Below are 18,800 nucleotides of genomic sequence, written 5' to 3' on the forward strand. Positions count from 1 at the left end.
TCATAAACATTCATACCATAGCAAGGGCAATTAACTTAATATTCTGATAAAATATCTTGCCATAATAGCTTCCACTTATTGAACATTTCCTCTTTGCCAGAAATTGCAACAAGTACTTTCACATTAACAATAACTCCATGAAATAGATATTCCTTTTTTTATTTTGGCTTTGCTGGGACTTATTTGTGGCACTCGGGATCTACGTTGTGTTAAGGGAGCTCTTTCATTGGGGTGCATGGACTCTCTTATATGGAGTGGGCAAGCTCAGTAGTTGTGGCATGTAGGTTTAGTTGCTCAACCGGCATGTGGGATCATAGTTTCCTGACCAGGAATCCAACCCAGGTCCCCTTTGAAGGTAGATCTTAACTACTGGACAACGAGGGAAGCCCAATATGTTACTTAAGTACCCATTTTACAGATGAGAAACTGAGTTCAAAGAACATGTGTCATTGAATCACAGGTGGAAGAGTTGCCCCTGTTAGGAGGTAGCCTTCCTTATTTATCTAATCCAGCTTCTGGGAAACTAAGAGTTTCCAATTTTTGGAGGGATCATGAAAAAGAAAAGAAAAAATGTTTTAATTCTACTTCAGTTCAGTTCACTTCAGTTGCTCAGGTCTGTCCAAATCGTTGTGACCCCATGAAGTGCGGCATGCAAGGCCTCCCTGTCCATCACCAACTCCCAGAGTTTACTCAAACTCACGTCCGTTGAGTTGTGATACCATCCAACCATCTGATCCTCTGTCGTCCCCTTCTCCTCCTGCCCTCAGTCTTCCCCAGCATCAGGGTCTTTTCAAATGAGTCAGCTCTTTGCATCAGGTGGCCAAAGTATTGGAGCTTCAGCTTCAACATCAGTCCTTCCAATGAACACCCAGGACTGATTTCCTTTATAATGAACTGATTGGATCTCCTTGTAGTCCAAGGGACTCTCCAGAGCCTTCTCCAACACCTCAGTTCTAAAGCCTCAATTCTTCGGCGCTCAGCTTTCATGACAGTCCAATTGTCGCATTCATACATGACTACTGGGGAAACAATAGCTTTGATTAGACAGACCTTTGATGATAAAGTAATGTCTCTGCTTTTTAATATGTTGTCTGTGTTGGTCATAACTTTCTTTCCAAGGAGTAAGCATCTTTTAATTTCATGGTTGCAATCACCATCTGTAGTGTTTTGCTAAGTCTAAATCGCTTCAGTCATGTCTGACTCTGTGTGACCCCATAGATGGCAGCCCACTGGGGTTATCCCCGTCCCTGGGATTCCCCAGGCAAGAACACTGGAGTGGCTTGCCATTTCCTTTGGAGCCCCCCAAAATAAACTTAGCCACTGTTTCCCCATCTATTTACCATGAAATGATGGGACTGGATGCCATGATCTTCGTTTTCTGAATGCTGAGCTTGAAGCCAACTTTTTCACTCTCCTCTTTCATTTTCATCAAGAGGCTCTTTACTTCTTCTTGACTTTCTGCCATAAGGGTGGTGTCATCTGCATATCCGAGGTTATTGATATTTCTCCCGGCAATCTTGCTTCCAGCTTATGCTTCATCCAGCCCAGCATTTCTCATGATGTACTCTGCATAGAAGTTGAATAAGCAGGGTGACAATATACAGCCCTGTCATACTCCTTTTCCTATTTGGAACCAGTCTGTTGTTCCATGTCCATTTCTAACTGTTGCATCCTGACCTGCATACAGGTTTCTCAAGAGGCAGGTCAGGTGGTCTGGTATTCCCATCTCTTTCAGAATTTTTCACAGTCTATTGTGATCCACACAGTCAAAGGCTTTCACATAGTCAATAAAGCAGAAATAGATGTTCTTCTGGAACTCTCCCACTTTTTTGATGATCCAGAAGATGTTTTGCAATTTGATCTCTGGTTCCTCTACCTTTTCTAAAACCAGCTCGAACATCTGGAAGTTCATGGTTCACATATTGCTAAAGCCTGGCTTGGGGGATTTTGAGCATTACTTTACTAGAGTGTGAGATGAGTGCAATTGTGTGGTAGTTTGAGCATTCTTTGGTGTTGCCTTTCTTAGGGATTGGAAGGAAAACTGACCTTTCCAAGTCCTGTGGCCACTGTTGAGTTTTCCAAGTTTGCTGACATATTGAGTACAGCACATTCACAGCATCATCTTTTTGGATTTGAAATAGCTCAACTAGAATTCCATCACCTCCACTAACTTTGTTCCTAGTGATGCTTTCTAAGGCTACTTGACTTCACATTCCCGGATGTCTGGCTCTAGGTGAGTGATCACACCATTGTGATTATCTGGGTCGTGAAAATCTTTTTCGTACAGTTCTATGTATTCTTGCCACCTCTTCTTAATATTTTCTGCTTCTGTTTGGTCCATACCATTTCTGTCCTTTATCAAGTCCATCTTTGCATGAAATGTTCCCTTTGTATCTCTAATTTCCTTGAAGAGATCTCTAGTCTTTCCCATTCTATTGTTTTAATCTATTTCTTTGCATTGATCGCTAAGGAAGGCTTTCTTATCTTTCCTTGCTATACTCTGGAACTGTGCATTCAAACGGTTTTATCTTTCCTTTTCTCCTTTGCTTTTTGCTTCTTTTCTTTTTACAGTTATTTGTAAGGCCTCCTCAGACAGCCATTTTGCTTTTTAGCATTCCTTTTTCTTGAGGATGGTTTTGATCCCTGTCTCCTGTACAATGTCACGAACCTCATTCCATAGTTCATCAGGCACTCTATCTATCAGATCTAGTCCCTTAAATCTATTTCTTACTTTGACTGTATAATCATAAGAGATTTGATTTAGGTCATACCTGACTAGTCTAGTGGTTTTCCCTACTTTCTTCATTTTAAATCTGAATTTGGCAATAAGGAATTCATGATCTGAGCCACAGTCAGCTCCTGGTCCTATTTTTGCTGACTGTATAGATCTTCGCTATCTTTGGCTGCAAAGAATATAATCAATCTGATTTCACTGTTGGCCATCTGGTGATGTCCATGTGTAGAGTCTTCTCTTGTGTTCTTGGAAGAGGGTATTTGCTATGACCAGTGCATTCTCTTGGCAAAACTCTATTAGTCTTTGCCCTGCTTCATTCTGTACTCCAAGGCCAAATCTGCCTTTTACTCCAGGTGTTTCTTGACTTCCTCCTTTTGCATTCCAGTCCCCTATAATGAAAAGGACATCTTTTTGGGGTGTTAGTTCTAAAAGGCCTTGTAGGTCTTCATAGAACTGTTCAACTTCAGTTTCTTCAGCATTACTGGTTACAGACGTTTAATTTTCCATATTGTTGTAGGTCATAATTAGTTTGAGGGAAAGGGTTTCCTTATGTCTGGAAAACACAAACTTAAACCAGTAATATTTCAAAGAAAAAACCACCAAAAGTATGACCATATTCACCAGGTCACTCAGCAACTAGTCCTTTTTGTTAATGGTTTTATGAAGGCATCAGGTTTTCCATTAGGATCCCATAATTTCTTACAAAATTTCCTTGTGGTTTGAGACTTATCAGAAATATCTACATGTCAAAAGTCCTTCCTATGAATCTTCTTAGAGCTGAAGCACACATCTGAGTACAGCAAAAACTATCTGTAAGTGACAAAAGGCTTTTCCCATACTGTGCATGCTGTGCAGGTTGATAAACTACTTCTCTCCTGTTCATCTGTCTTACATCAGTTGAATTTCCAAGGCCCAAGCCAGAGAGCCTAGAAGGGTAAAACAGAGAGGAATTTTCTCCCCCCTTACATGGTAAAATATAGATAACATAGACTGAACCATTTTAACCATTTTTAAATGTACTATTGTGGGCATTAATCATATTCACATTGTTGTGCAACCATCACCACCATCCATCTCCACAACTTTTTCATCTTCCACCTGAAGCTCTGTGTCCATTAAACACTCCCCCCGCCCCGCACCCCCACTCCACTCAGCAAACGTCATTCCACTTTGTGTCTCTATGAATTTGACTAGTCTAGGCACCTCACACAACTGGAGTCACAGTATTTGTCTTTTGGTGACTCAGTATTTCTGGACACCAAGTGTGTCAGTATTTTTCCCATACTAATTCTACAGCTCTTCAGACACAACTGTGTCCTACAATTTAAGTCAATTCTGATACAATCTACCTGGAGTTAGTGTCAGACCTCATCTTAGGTTAAGGACTCAGTCCCACAAGACTGCTCCTTCTTCTCAACTTCAGAGCCAGTCATGAGTCCATGTGGTTAACTTTATTTATGGACTGATCATAAATCAGGGTTCCCATAACCTCCTCTTTGGGTTTGGTAATTTTCTAGAGTGGCTTACAACTCAGGAAAACAGTTTACTCAACTAGATCACTAGTTTATTATAAAAAGATAAGATGGAAGGTATGCGGAGCAAGGCAGGAGGAGGGGAGGGGCTTCCAGGCCTCTCCAGGAGAGTTGCCCTCCCAGCACCTGCACATGTTCATCAGTTGGGAAGCTCTGTGATCCCCATCCTACTGAGTTTTTATTGAGGCTTCATAGAAGCATACTTAGGCAAGTTTGATTAAAGCATGGTCCATTGGTGGTTGAACCGTTCCCATTCCCTCTCCTCCCTGGATGTGGAGGGTGGGGCTGAAAGTTCCTTCCTTTGTTTTGACTGAGAAGCAGTCATTCAAAAACTCAGGTGGGGCTGAAAGGGGCTTCTTATAACAAAAGATACCTCATCACTCTTAGTTCTCCAAAGCGTTTCAGGAGCTCTGAGCCAGGAAGAGAATGAAGACCAAAAATATTTCTGATTATAAGTCACACCATCATACTCTTCAAGGTTCATCCATGCTGCAGCATGTGTCAGAATTTCCTGCAGTTTTAAGGCTGAGTGATATTTCATTGTAGGTTTATGTCATGTTTCGTTGTATGTTTATATCACACTTTGTTTCAGGAGAGCTTCTCTGATAGCTGAGTTGGTAAAGAATCCACCCACAATCCAGGAGACCTGAGTTTGATCCCTGGGTTGGGAAGATCCCTTGGAGAAGGGAAAGGCTTCTTTCAGAAAGACTTTCAAAAACAACACTTTTGACTGCATTTATTTTCTTTATTCAGATGGTTTTCATATATGGGAAAAATTCTGAAGTTACTTATTTTCCTCTTATACTGATGTGCACTTATTAGTTCACTGAAGTTTATTTATTTATCTGAGAGATAAAGAAACCAGAGTTTTACTTCTTGCTTATGTACGTTTCTCTGTGTAACAGTTGCTGGGTAACTGCCTTCATGCCCCGAGAAGAATATGCTTTGGTCTTTCCCCTTTCATTCTCGTATATCAAAACAGGATTTCTCCAGGACCAACCTAGCAGTAGAACCGACATCGACGTAGTCTGGCTGACTTTGTCCATTATTTATGCTCACCTCCACTGATCAGTATTGGCTACTATCCCTGTGTATCTCAGGCAGTGTGAGAAGCATAGTTCTTCCTTTGGTCCTGAGACACATAGAAAGTTTTTGAGTCATAGTAAATGTTTTTAGAGGTTGCAGTGCCCTCCTCTTTCTGGTAGGTTGTGGGTATCCTCATCATTCACCAGGCATATGCTTTCTAATACTTCCTGTGGGCAGGGCATTGAGTGGGCACTCGAGTCTGAGGGAGCAGTCCTTCTCCACCTGCTTTAAGAAGCCTGTGGTCCAGGCATTGTGAACCAGTGAAGATCCAGCGATTATAACTCTTTGCTCATTTTTAATAAGCTAAAAGTAGAAATAACAGGCTTCTTTCTGCTTTATCTCTTAAAGATTAATCTGCATTTTACCTTGTAAATAAAGTAGTGAGTGACTGGTGTCTAGTAGATATGACTATTTTGCTTGACAGCAAATGCAGCTGAGAGATAAGTAAGAGCTGTTCTTGTGTAAAGTGAGACCAAAGAACCTAATTCTGACCAAAACTTTATTTTACAGCATGTTATTATGTACTTACTCTCTGTGCCATTTTTAGTCCTTTAAGCTCAGATATACTTTAGGATTGTGGTATATCTCGGCCTTGTAGTTTAAAAAATCCATCTCTTTGTGGTACAGTTTGATTTTCCACCATTGTGATGTACTGTTCTTGCTTCCAGGCTTTGACAGCACAGCATTCTAATTGTTCTATCCAACATGACTCTCGTGACCACACTTCAGCTTTCTCTGAAGAAGCCATTAGCCCCAGCAAAGTGTCTTTATACACATCTATCCTCCTAGTTCTAAATTGCATCAAGCACATCAGAAATGTTGATGCAGTGATTACTCTTTGACTTTCTGTCTGTGACTCTAAAATAATACCTGAAGGTACAGAGAGAGGCAGCCCAAAGTGGCAGAAAGTTCATGGGCTTTGGGACCAATTATCTGGGTTCAAATCTTCCCCCATTTTGGAGAATTCACTTCACTGTTGTCTAAACTATATTATATGTAAAAAGATGAGAATAATACATACCTTAACAGTAGTATTGCAAGGATTTGTGAGATAATAAAAGGGCATTGTTACACATTCAATAAGTGGTAACTATAACAATAGCCATTGGTGTGTTTTTCATACGGATATTGGTACTTCATTTGCTATATGCTGCTGGGAAAGTTAGCAGCAGCCGTATTTTCTTTAGGAATACTTTTTGTTGTTTTAGGGTTCCCTGGTGGCTCAGATGGTAATGCGACTGACTGCAATGCAGGAGACCTGGGTTTGTTTGATCCCTGGGTTGGGAATATCCCCTGGAGAAGGAAATGGCAACCCACTTCAGTATACTTGCCTGCAAAATCCCCTGGACAGAGGAGCCTGGCAGGCTACAGTCCATGGGGTTGCAAACAGCTGGACATGACTGAGCAACTTCCCTTTCTTTCTTTCCCTTTCTTTGTTCTTTTAAGACCACCTTCTGAAATTCACAAAATCTCTATTAATCTGTATGTTGTAATTACAGTACTTCTTTACCAAAAGAAAACCACTTTCTTTTCTTGAGGAAAAATGAGATTTTGTTTTTTAATCACCCATAATCCCACAATAAAGAAATGACCACTGTTATCATTTTGAAATATTTTCTTTTAATGTTTCTTGTTTCATGCATTCTTGTGCAAAATTGGTATAATGGTTTCATGTCATTACATGAATATTTTCGGTTGTCTTAGTTTGGGTGTGCTGAAGCTAAAGTCTAGGATGAGAATTTGAATGCAATAGGTTATTTGGGAGGGGGTCCCAGGAAACACTGGTAATGGAGGGGGGAAGTGAGACAAGAAAGGGAGAGAGGGCCGCACAGGATGTGTTATCAAGTATGTTGCAGGCTGGGTTACTGGAACACCATCCTGCTGGGAAACTCTAGGAGACAGTGCGGAGCACAAGCCTCAGGGTTAGCGTCCCTGTGTGAGGGAGTCAGGTATTTACACACCAGCTCCTGTCTGTCTGTTGACTGAAGGCTGCCAAGGGGGAGAGCAGAGGAAGACATTAAATTCCCCAGCACTCCTGGCTGACTTGTGCTTTAGCAGAGCTGGCTCAGGTGGCAGACAAAGCCCTCAGGCAGAGTTGCAGGAAGTCAGGCTAGGGTGACAGGGAAGGCACGGGTGCAGATACTGACAACATCAGGTCACCCATGTTACTCAAACAGTCTATTTTCACACTGGCTATTGAACAGATCACAGTGGATGAATGCCTCCTCAAGGGTTATGGTCCTGCAGTTACTTCTTTTTCTATTTTCTATTCCTCCTCAGAGCAAAATTTCTGACAGGAGTTGTGTAAAACCACTTTTCCAGACACAGTTCTCTGCTCAACACATCTTTAAAAGGCTTCAATCTCTTTCTCTTTAAAATAATGCTTTTCCTAAGTCACCAAAAGCCCTGTCTTTGCCAAATCCAACTGGTACTGTTTCTCTCTAACTTACCAGTCTCTCAGAGGCTCGGGTTCCAGCTCTTCCTGCGCTCCGGTGACTGCACTTTCTCTCCCTCCTCAGTCTCCTTGGGTGGGTCTCCACCTGTGAGTGCTGGATGGTCTCGGGGCTCAGCCTTGGGCTTCTCTCTCCCTCTTTCTCTTTGTTTTTGTATATCGTATTATTTAATGAAAATCCTTAAATAACGATTGAAAAGTGTGAATACTTTGTATGTAATCCATTTGAGAATTATTTACATTTAAAAAATAAAATTGGGGAATATTTTTAGCATTCTTAAACTATTTCATGTCAAATGAAGAGCGAAATTTACTAATGATTTAGGAACACTTATAAAGCCTTGGGCTTCCCTGGTAGCTCAGCTGGTAAAGAATCAGCCTGCAATGCGGGAGACCTGGGTTCAGTCCCTGGGTTGGGAAGATTTCCTGGGGCAGGGAAAGGCCACCCACTCCAGTATTCTGGCCTGGAGAATTCCATGGACTGCATAGTCCCTGGGGTTGCAAAGAGTCCAACACAACGGAGCAACTTTCACTTTCACCTTCACTTTCATAAAGCCATTGGTAAACCAAAGCACCTTTTGATAACATTCACTTTTTCAGCTGTCATCCTTGGGTAATTTCAGTCTCACAGAAGACATCTGACACCAAGAGGCACCTAAGTTGCTAAAATTAGATATGCAAGTTCATAATTATTCCTAGCAGAGTTCCTCAGGTCCTTACTTTAAGCCCTATTAAGTCTTACTTTACAAGCTAGTTTAAAAGTAGTAACAAGTAAAGTATTATTAGAAAAGACAAGAGAAGAAACAAAAATATTAAAAAAAATAGATGTGAAAAATTTTAAAGGTAATTTGCTGTTAGTAAGTGTATATAAATAAATCTGTAAACCCCTATGCCTATGTTTCAATATAAATAAATCTGTAAACCCCTATACCTATGTTTCATTAGCCCCTAAGAGTATTGCACCAAATGGCATAATATGGTAATGATGTCAAATAGTTAATAATGTTTATCATTATGTTCTGCAAATTCTGTGAGGGAGGGACATCAGCAATACATTTTAGAGAAAATGTCCATAAAAAGTCAATACTTTTGTTTTGTTTGGACGCATGATGGACTTCATTTCTGTTGTCCACATATAATGAAAGCCTTTACGCAAAGGTGTGACTCTTAAGAATGGGAATTGCACACACAGTATGAGTTGTATGCTTGGTGAGGGTAGGAAATACATTTCATTCAGCTGCAATTTGCTACCTTTATACCCGCAGCTTCCCTGAGAGTGCAACTGAAAGTAGACTGTATAAAAGGAAGCAAGAGAAGTCTCTTCTCAGAAAACAAAGAAAGAATTCTAAAGTTCTTTATGTTTAGAAAGAATACTTCAGCTTTTTAATCTCTGAATATTATGAGTATCAAAATATAGATTAAATATTAATAATATGCAGTACAAATTAATTTTATAGACATATTTCTTACCTCAAATTCTATTTCTCTTAATTTCACTGAAGTTATATTTAATAAACAGAAAATTTAATGAAGCAAAATGGACTTGATTTGCAAGGGGTGGGAAAGAGATTATAACTCTGGTAGTGTTTTATAAGACTTTCCTATAGCTCAAATGGTAAAGAATCTGCCTGTGAGGCAGGAGACCAGGGTTCAGTCCCTGGGTTTGGAAGTTCCTCTGGAGAAGGGTATGGCAATCCAATCCAGTATTCTTGCCTGGAGAATTCCATGGACAGAGAAGCCTGGCGGGCTACAGTTTGTGGGGTTGCAAAGAGTTGGACACGACTGAGTGACTAACACAGTGTTTTATAAGTTATTTTTAAAAATTGACAAGAGTAAAGGTAATTTTTTCTTATTTTCTTGATTAAATTGAAGAAAGTTATCATATGATTTATAAGTCTAAGAAATACTATAAGGGATCATTGGGACATTTTATTAATATGAATCTCAATCTACAACTTTAAAAATCTCATTTCCTCTATTATAACACTTCATTTAAAAATTTTATTTATTTGCTTATTTTAGTTTATGCTGTGCTGTGTCTTTGTTGCTATGCATGGACTTTCTCTGCTTGCAGTGGGCAGGGGCTGCTCTTCATTGTGGTGCATGGGTTTCTCATTGCAGTGGCTTGTCTCGTTGTGGAGCACAGGCCCTAGGGCGCACATGCTTCAGGAGCTATGGTTGGTGAGCTCAGTAGTTGCAGAGCACAGGGTCTAGAGTGCAGGTTACATGGCCTGTGGGATCTTCCAAGGGCAGGGATAGAACCCATGTCTCCTGCATTGGCAGGCGGCTTCTTAACCACTGGACGACCAGGGAAGTTCCAGCACTTCATCTTTTGGATGTATAATTGTCATCAGTATCTCACAAGCATTTCATAGATTTCTCTTTCTGGGGGAGGTGGGGTGGGGCAGGCACAGAGATTTCCTTCTCTCCCCTGCCCCCACACCCCATAGCCTCCCCACTATCAACATAGAATGAAAGATTTGCTACATCTGATGAATCTATAGAGACACATCAGTCACCACAAATCCATAGTTTACATCAGGGCTCACTCTTGGTGTCGTGCATTCCATGGGTTTAGACAAATGTATGATAACATTTCCATCATTGTGGTATATTACAGAGTATTTTCATTGCCCTAAAAATCCCCTGTACTTCATCTACTCATCTCTCATCCCACCTCCACCCTCCGGCAACACTGATCTTTTACTGTCTGCATAGTTTTGCCTTCTTGTCATATAGTTAGAATCATACAGCATGTAGCCTTTTCGAACTGACTCCTTTCACTTAGTAATGAGCATTTACGTTTTCTCCGTGTTGTTTCATGCGGTGGTAGCTCATTTCTTTTTAGTGCTGAATAGTGCTCCATTGCCTAGATGAACCAGTTTGTCCATTCACCTGTTGAAGAATATCATGATGGCTTCCAAATTTTGGTAGTTTGAATAAAGCTGCTCTAGATATTTCATAGGTTCAAAAATAATGGTTTCTCTTCCTTGAAAATTAAATACATAATGAACCGGCTTACCTCAAATGTGCATCCAATCCAGACTGAAGTGTCACCTCCTCTCTTTCATTTCATGCTCTCTCCATATTTACATTAATTGTATTGTTGTTCATATTAGCATATCAATTCTTTCCATCTTCTAATTTTTTAAACAATGGAGGAAAATATAAAACACCTAAATATATCTACAAAGAAGGGCCATTACGATACAGAGATGATTGTTTTATGGAAACTGAACAAGTTGACTGATAGATATGGGTGGCAATGCTTGATACTCAGTTGCTGGGTGAAATTCTAAATTTGAAATAAGAAGAGTTGTTTGAGGTTAGCAGAGTAAAGGTTATGACCCAATAGGACATCTAGCTGTGTGCTAGAAATAGCCTCCCTGGCTGTTTTGATTAATGAGTAGAAACTAAGTCTCTTGGCTGCTGCAGAATGATAAATGACATTCACATAAAGGTATCAAAACTTTTAGTCCAAAATTTGGTCTCAATTTAGACAGAGTGGCGTCTCTCATGGGATACAAGCAAGCTATACCACATAATTTGATTCTGAACTTTGTGTGGCTACATGACATGGAATTAAATGTATCCTTACAGACCAGCTCATTTGAAGATGTGGCACCTCAGGCTCTTGGAACAAAACTACCAGCTTTGAGCCAAAGGCCAGTTGCTCTTCCCCAGTCGCTTCTTTTCTAAAGCTATCACCTTACCGTGGATCCTCCATCTGGTAAATTGTTGTCAATAGTAAAATATTGTCACCACACAGAATGCAGAGAAACCCACTGCAGGGAGTACAACAAACAAACCCCTCCTCTCCCCCCCCCCAAAAAAAATACCTATCACTTTGATCTCAATTCCTCTGTGTGGTAGACTCTGGTCAATAGCAAAATACCATCACCGGGCAGAATCCAGCAAAACCTACTACAAAGTAAGAATCCAGAAAAAACCTGCAGTTGAGTCAGAAAAAGGTATTAGCTGTCAGTGCAGTAAAGATAGGTCAATATAACATGTCAATATACAGCAGGCTGAATCTGAGTTGACAGGTGATACACAACACGTTTTGCCATGAAAGAGAAATGAAGGAATGGGAATGTCAGGCAGAGCCTAATAGCTTCTTTGCTGGAATACCTCACAACTTCTTTGTTACTTTCATCAGTACACTCTGCGCATCCAGCTTTTTCAAGATCTTCTCCCATTTCGGTCATTGTTCAAAGCTTTCAATACCATTTTTGCTGTTGTTGTACTAGGTCTTTGTTGCTGCCTGGGTTTTCTCTAGCTGTGGTGAGTGGGGGCTACTGTTTGTTGTGGAAGATGAGCTATTCATACTGTTCATGAGGTTCCCAAGGCAAGAATACTGAAGTGGTTTGCCATTCCTTTCTCCAGTGGACCATGTTTTGTCAGAACTCTCCACCATGACCCGTCCATCTTGGGTGGCCCTACATGGCACGGCTCATAGTTTCATTGAGTTAGACAAGGCTGTGATCCATGTGATCAGTTTGGTTAGTTTTCTGTGATTGTGGTTTTCCTTCTGTCTGGCCTCTGATGGATTAGGATAAGAGGCTTATGGAAGCTTCCTGATGAGAGAGATTGACTGTGAGGGAAACTGGGTCTTGTTCTGATGGGTGGGACAATGCTCAGTAAATCTTTAATACAATTTTCTGTTGATGGGCGGGGCTGTGTTCTCTCTTTGTTGTTTGGCCTAAGGCCAAACTATGGTGGGGGTACTGAAGATAATGGCGACCTCCTTCAAAAGGACTTGTACACGCACTGTTGTATTCAGTGCCCCTGACCCAGCAGCAGGCCACTGCCAACTCACGCCTCTACTGGAGACTCCTGGATACTCCAAATCTTGCAGAATTTCTGAGGGTCAGTAAGCTGGGAGCAGCTCAGCTGGGTGATCTGGCTCAGGGTCCCTCATGAGGCTGGAATCAGATGCATCCTGGAGCTGCAGCCATCGGAAGGCTTCTCTGGGCCCTCACTCAGCACACTAATTCTCAAAATTCTCCCAGCTAGGCTTCAACAGTACATGAACTGAGAACTTATAGAGGTTCAAGTCAGATTTCAAAAAGGCAGAGGAACCAGTGATGCAATTGCCAACATCCATTGGATCAAAGAAAAATCAAGAGGATACCAGAAAAACATCTGCTTCTGTTTTCTTGACTATGTCAAAGTCTTTGACTGTGTGGATCACAAGAGACTATTTAAAATTCTTCAAGAGATGGGAATACCGGACCACCTTATCTGTCTCTTGAGAAATCTGTATGCAGGTCAAGATGCAACAGTTAGAACCAGACATGGAACAATGGACTAGTTGCAAATTGGGAAAGGAGTATGTCAAGGCTGTATATTGTCACCCTGCTTATTTAACTTACATGCAGAGTACATAATGCAAAATGCTGGGCTGCATGAAGCTCAAGCTGGAATCAAGATTGCTGGGAAAAATATCAATAACCTCAGATATGCAGATGACACCAGACTTAAGGCAGAATGTGAAGAGGAGCTAGAGAGCCTGTTGATGAAAGTGAAGAGGAGAATGAAAAAGCTGGCTTAATGCTCAACGTCAAAAATTGAATATCATGGCATCTGGTCACATCACTTCATGGCAAATAGATAGGGGAACAATGGAAACACTGACAGACTTTATTTTCTTGGGCTACAAAATCACTGCAGATGGTGACTGCAGACAAAAAGTTAAGAGATGCTTGCTTCTTGGTGGAAAAGCTCTGCCCAACCTGGACAGCATATTAAAAAGCAGAGACATTACTTTGCTGACAAAGGTCTGTCTAGTCAAAGCTGTGGTTTTTCCAGTAGTTATGTATGGATGTGAGAACTGAACCATAAAGAAACCTGAGCACCAAAGAATTGATGCTTTTGAATTGTGGTTTTGGAGAAGACTCTTTAGAGTCCCCAGGACTGCAAGGAGATCAAACCAGTCAATCCTAATGAAAATCAGTCCTGAATATTCACTGGAAGGACTGATTCTGAAGCTAAAACTCCATTACTTTGGCCACCTGATGTGAAGAACTGGCTCATTGGTAAAGACCCTGATGCTCAGAAAGATTGAAAGTGGGAGGAGAAGGGAACAGAGGATGAGATGGTTGGATGGCATCACTGAGTCAATCGGCATGAGTATGAGCAGGCTCTAGGAGTTGGTGATGGACAGCGGATGTCTGGCATGTTTCAGTCCATGAGGTCACAAAAAGTCAGATACGACTGAGTGCATGAACTGAACTGAACAGGCTTTTCATTGCAGTGACTTCTCTTGCTGGGGAGCATGCGCTGTAAGCACACAGGCTTCAGTAGTTGTGGTGCTTGGGCTTAGTTGCCCCTTGGCTGCATGTGGGATCTTCCTGGACCAGGAGTTGAACCTGTGTCCCCTGCATTGGCAAGTGGCTTCTTATCCACTCTACCGCCAGGGAAATCTAAAGCACTTCTCTAAAACTGATTCATGATTTATTCAATCATTTTGCTTTTGCTGAGCTTAGAAGTTAGGATGTTTCTAAATTCTAATATTATAATAAACACTGCTCTGAGAAACAGGAAAGTGAAAGTTAGTCGCTCAGACATGTGGAATTCTCCAGGCAAGAGTACTTACTGGAATGGGATGCCATTTCCTTCTCTGTGGGACCTCCCCAATCCAGGAATTGAATCTGGGTCTTCTGTATTGCAGGCAGATTATTTACTGTTTGAGTATTTGTACATAAGTAGCTGTTTATAGCTGACTTTTTATCTTCTTCATCTTCAAAGTGGAAATCTTATTGAGTCGAAAAAATGAACATTTTTAAGGCTCTTAAAAATGAATATTGTTAGATTATTTTATGAAAAAACTATTCTAATTTATATTTTGCCAATAATATACTACAGTGTCTCTCAGACTTTGCCTTCATTACGATGGGGTAGTCTGGTTTTTCTGGTTTTTTGTTTTTCTTTTTTGATGGCTATTAGGCCTCTTTATTTGGCTGAAAAACACTTGAAGCATGAAACTGTGTGACACAATCAGCACCAGCAGCATCACGAAACATCCTTAATTTATCAGAGTAAGGATGAATGTGTTTGTGTTATTTTATTATTTTGTATTCTTTTGCTGAAATTTCCTTTTTGCCTATTACTTTTCTAGATTGTGAGCCTAATGAAAATAGGAATTTCAATTTTTTTTAGGTATATTCTTTTCCAAGGACATCTTTATCAACTCTCAATAGTTTCTGGACAACTCATCTCAGTAATGAACTAGTGTTTCCGATGAAATGAAAACAAAATAACTCAAGGTTCCATTATTATTATAACATCTTAAAGGAAGATCAAATAGAATATATTAACAGAAAATAAGGAGTTTTGTTTAAGTTTTTATACCAGAACTCTCTGTAAAAGTGTCATAATGCAAATATGTCTGAGAGCCAGTGGGAAGTGACAGAAGCAATTCATTACTAGTAACAAAATGAGGAGAAATGTGAGAAATGTGAGGATGATTTCTTTTCATGAATTAGATCACATTCAAGGTTTTTATGTACAGAAGAGGATGCTAAGAAATTTGAAAAGATCTTAGTTGTTTTAAAAATAAAAAGACAGCAGAAGCTAAAGGGACTGAATGTATTTGTCCGTTTGGAGATGGCTAATTATGATCCTGAGATAGTTGTGGGGACCGGACAGAACAGTCTGGGGCAATCTGACAAGGAAGTCACTAGACTTCCAACTGCAGCAACCAATTCCTTTATTTTTGAAGTAGAACTAGTTGCTGAGTGTTTACAGCACTGGAAAATGTGGGGAATATAAAAGAGAACTGTAAATCAAGACAAGTCTGGTACCATACATTGTAGATTGCATTATCTGAGAGAAAGCTAACACAAGAAAGGTAGGTAACTGAAAAATTAAAATTTTCAGCTCTAATCATTCTTCTTTTTTTGCAGCAGAAAATTTCAAACATGCATGAAATATCAAGAAAATAGTGTAATAAATTCTCATCATGCCCATCAATACAAAATTATCAACACCTTGTCATTCTTATGTGTTTGACTCATAAAAAAAAAGTCTGAATACATTAAAGTTTTCTTTAAAATCAATCTCCCCTCTGGCATTAAGTTATAATTGACAAAGAGTATATATATATTTAGATGTTCAACATGTTGACTTCATTTAACAACTGAGAGAGTCAATTCCTAGGTAGGTTGCTAAGAAGTCCAGGGTCCCCGAGGAGGATAAAAGGGTCTGGAGCCCTCAAGAAGAAGAAGGGTCTGGGGCTCTCAAGGAGAAAAAGACAAACTTTTTTTTTTTTCCTACATCGCTTTGTGGTAGTCAGTATAACAATGTAGCTTGCTCCAGGACATGTGTCTCCTTCTTGGGAACCTCCTGACTAATCCTGTCATCTTCCAATGTGTGTTGTGGGAGTGGGTCTAGTAAAATATATAAGGTCTATATGCAGAGTACATCATGAGAGTCGCTGGACTGGAAGAAACACAAGCTGGAATCAAGATTGCTGGGAGAAATACCAATAACCTCAGATATGCAGATGACACCACCCTTATGGCAAAAAGTGAAGAGGAGCTAAAAAGCCTCTTGATGAAAGTGAAAGAGGGGAGCGAAAAAGTTGGCTTCAAGCTCAACATTCAGAAAACGAAGATCATGGCATTCGGTCCCATCACTTCATGGGAAATAGATGGGGAAACAGTGGAAACAGTGTCAGACTTTATTTTTTTGGGCTCCAAAATCACTGCAGATGGTGACTGCAGCCATGAAATTAAAAGAAGCTTACTCCTTGGAAGAAAAGTTATGACCAACGTAGATAGCATATTCAAAAGCAGAGACATTACTTTGCCGACTAAGTTCCATCTAGTCAAGGCTATGGTTTTTCCTGTGGTCATGTATGCATGTGAGAGTTGGGCTGTGAAGAAAGCTGAGCGCCGAAGAATTGATACATTTGAACTGTGGTGTTGGAGAAGACTCTTGAGAGTCCCTTGGACTGCAAGGAGATCCAACCATTCCATTCTGAAGGAGATCAACCCTGGGATTTCTTTGAAAGGAATGATGCTAAAGCTGAAGCTCCAGTACTTTGGTCACCTCATGCGAAGAGTTGACTCATTGGAAAAGCCTCTGATGCTGGGAGGGATTGGGGGCAGGAGGAGAAGGGGACGACCGAGTATGAGATGGCTGGATGGCATCACGGACTCGATGGACGTGAGTCTGAGTGAACTCTGGGAGATGGTGATGAACAGGGAGGCCTGGTGTGTTGCGATTCATGGCATCGCAAAGAGTCTGACACGACTGAGCGAGTGAACTGACTGACTGAACTGACTTGATACGACTACCTAGTGGGGGCACTCTCCATCCCTGGCCCCCTGGCCCTCTTCTGATGTCTGTGTCAGAAGACTTCTCTGTCCCTTTCACAGTTTAATAAAACTCTGCTACACAAAAGCTCTTGAGTGATCAAGCCTGGTCCTTGGCCCAAAGCTAAATCTTCTGCTTCGGAGATCACAAATTTGACACCATTTACCGTAAGCTATCACAACCAAGCCAATCAACATGTCCATCCCTTCACACTTTTTTCCATTTTCTTTCTTTTTTTTTTTTTCTTTTTTATGTTGAGAACTACTACTCTTTAAGCAAATTAAAGGTACACAGCAATATTATCACATTGCTGTACACCAGTTTTCTTGAACTTACCTTTTCCTCTTCCATAACTGAAGCTAAAAGCCGTCATTAATAACACCAATCTTAGCCAAGGTATATGGGTAATTATTAAAGAATAATATGGTGATCTTGTTGTAGGTACAAAAATTTTGATATTTCTTCATTTAGAGTAGAAGGGAAGAGACACTGTTGAGCTGGTAACTAAACACTTCTGAGTAGGAGCCCAAGATTTTGTTCATTCAGTCCTGCAGTCATTCATTCATTCACACAGCATATTCTAGGCACTTTTCACACACACTGTCTATGTACCAGTGAGACAATTCCCAAACTTGGGTCCAAGACCTTGGACAAGTGCTGTCCTTGAGCCTTACCTTTCTCATCTGTAGGATAGGGAGAATACCTTCCTGAACAGGACGTTGTTAGAGTTGACACTGAGGTAAGGTCCCCAGAAATGTATTTTGTGACATATGTCACTGTTACTTGTCTAATTTTGAAAGCATGATGAAAGAAATTAGGAGGTAGTTTCTCTCTTCCCAGACTCCCCTTTCCCAATCTAAGAGGGCAGCAAAAAGCTCACAGAGGTTCCCTCACAATGCAACGTGTGAGTGTGAGATGCCACAGGACATCTTACATGGGCTGATCATGCCTTCTGCCAGGTTTCTCCAGGCCTTCCCTACAGCCCATGGGGAGCTTCGGAGCAGCAGAGGAGGGCAGAGCCTGAGGCTGCCCTCTTCACCTTCTGGGTGAGTGCCTGGGCTCAGAATGGGAGTTTCAGCGGAGTTTGCAGCCAGGTGGGATTCTCGGAGCTGGTCTGTTTGTGCTGTCCGGTCTGCCTACCCTCCTCAGTCAAAGAGCCGGTGGCCTTACCTCCCACTTGCATGCGGCTCCTGGAGGCTTTGGCCTGACGGCCGCTTCATCCTGCAGCCCCACACACGGCCCTACTTCTTCAAAGCCTTGACAGCAGCGCAGAGCCAGTGATGGGAGGTGGGCAGTGGGTGCTCCACCCCCAGAAGCCTGTTCTCAGGGCCCGCCCAGCAGACCTCGAAGGCGAACTGATCTCCAACATCCCCGCAGTCTCCTCCAGGAGCAGCGGGAGCTTCACAGCGGCCAGAGCAGCACAGCGCCGCTCCATGCCCGCTCTGGCCGGCACGATGCTGCCGCTGGACCCAAAGGTGAAGCCCAATCCGCTGCAGAAAGCGAACGTCTGCTCGTGCCTGTTCTTCTGGTGAGCAGCCCCCACCCCCACCCAGGCCATGATACGCGGCAGTCACAAGGCCCTCCGCTGCCTCAGGAAAGAAGTGTGGACCCTCCCAATGCTGTCCTGCTCCCGCCTGCACCCTGGGAAGGCAGGGCACAGCTGGGCAAGGAAGTG

General features: G+C 41.5%; 1 protein-coding gene across 8 annotated transcripts in view; it reads left to right on the plus strand.

Moving 5' to 3' along the window:
- The first annotated feature begins 18,198 nt into the window (after nucleotides 1-18,198).
- Nucleotides 18,199-18,800, plus strand: part of LOC105605916 (ATP-binding cassette sub-family C member 4-like) — a 168,986-nt gene continuing 168,384 nt past the window's right edge. For all 8 annotated transcript variants that reach the window (XM_060394598.1, XM_042254991.2, XM_060394599.1 and 5 more), the window contains exon 1: nucleotides 18,199-18,653. In XM_060394598.1, coding sequence (XP_060250581.1) covers nucleotides 18,406-18,653 — 248 coding nt within the window. In that variant the 5' untranslated portion in view covers nucleotides 18,199-18,405. The remainder of the gene's footprint in view (nucleotides 18,654-18,800) is intronic.

The sequence above is a fragment of the Ovis aries genome, chromosome 10 (genome assembly GCF_016772045.2).
Source record: "Ovis aries strain OAR_USU_Benz2616 breed Rambouillet chromosome 10, ARS-UI_Ramb_v3.0, whole genome shotgun sequence".
Taxonomy (NCBI): Eukaryota; Metazoa; Chordata; class Mammalia; order Artiodactyla; family Bovidae; genus Ovis; species Ovis aries.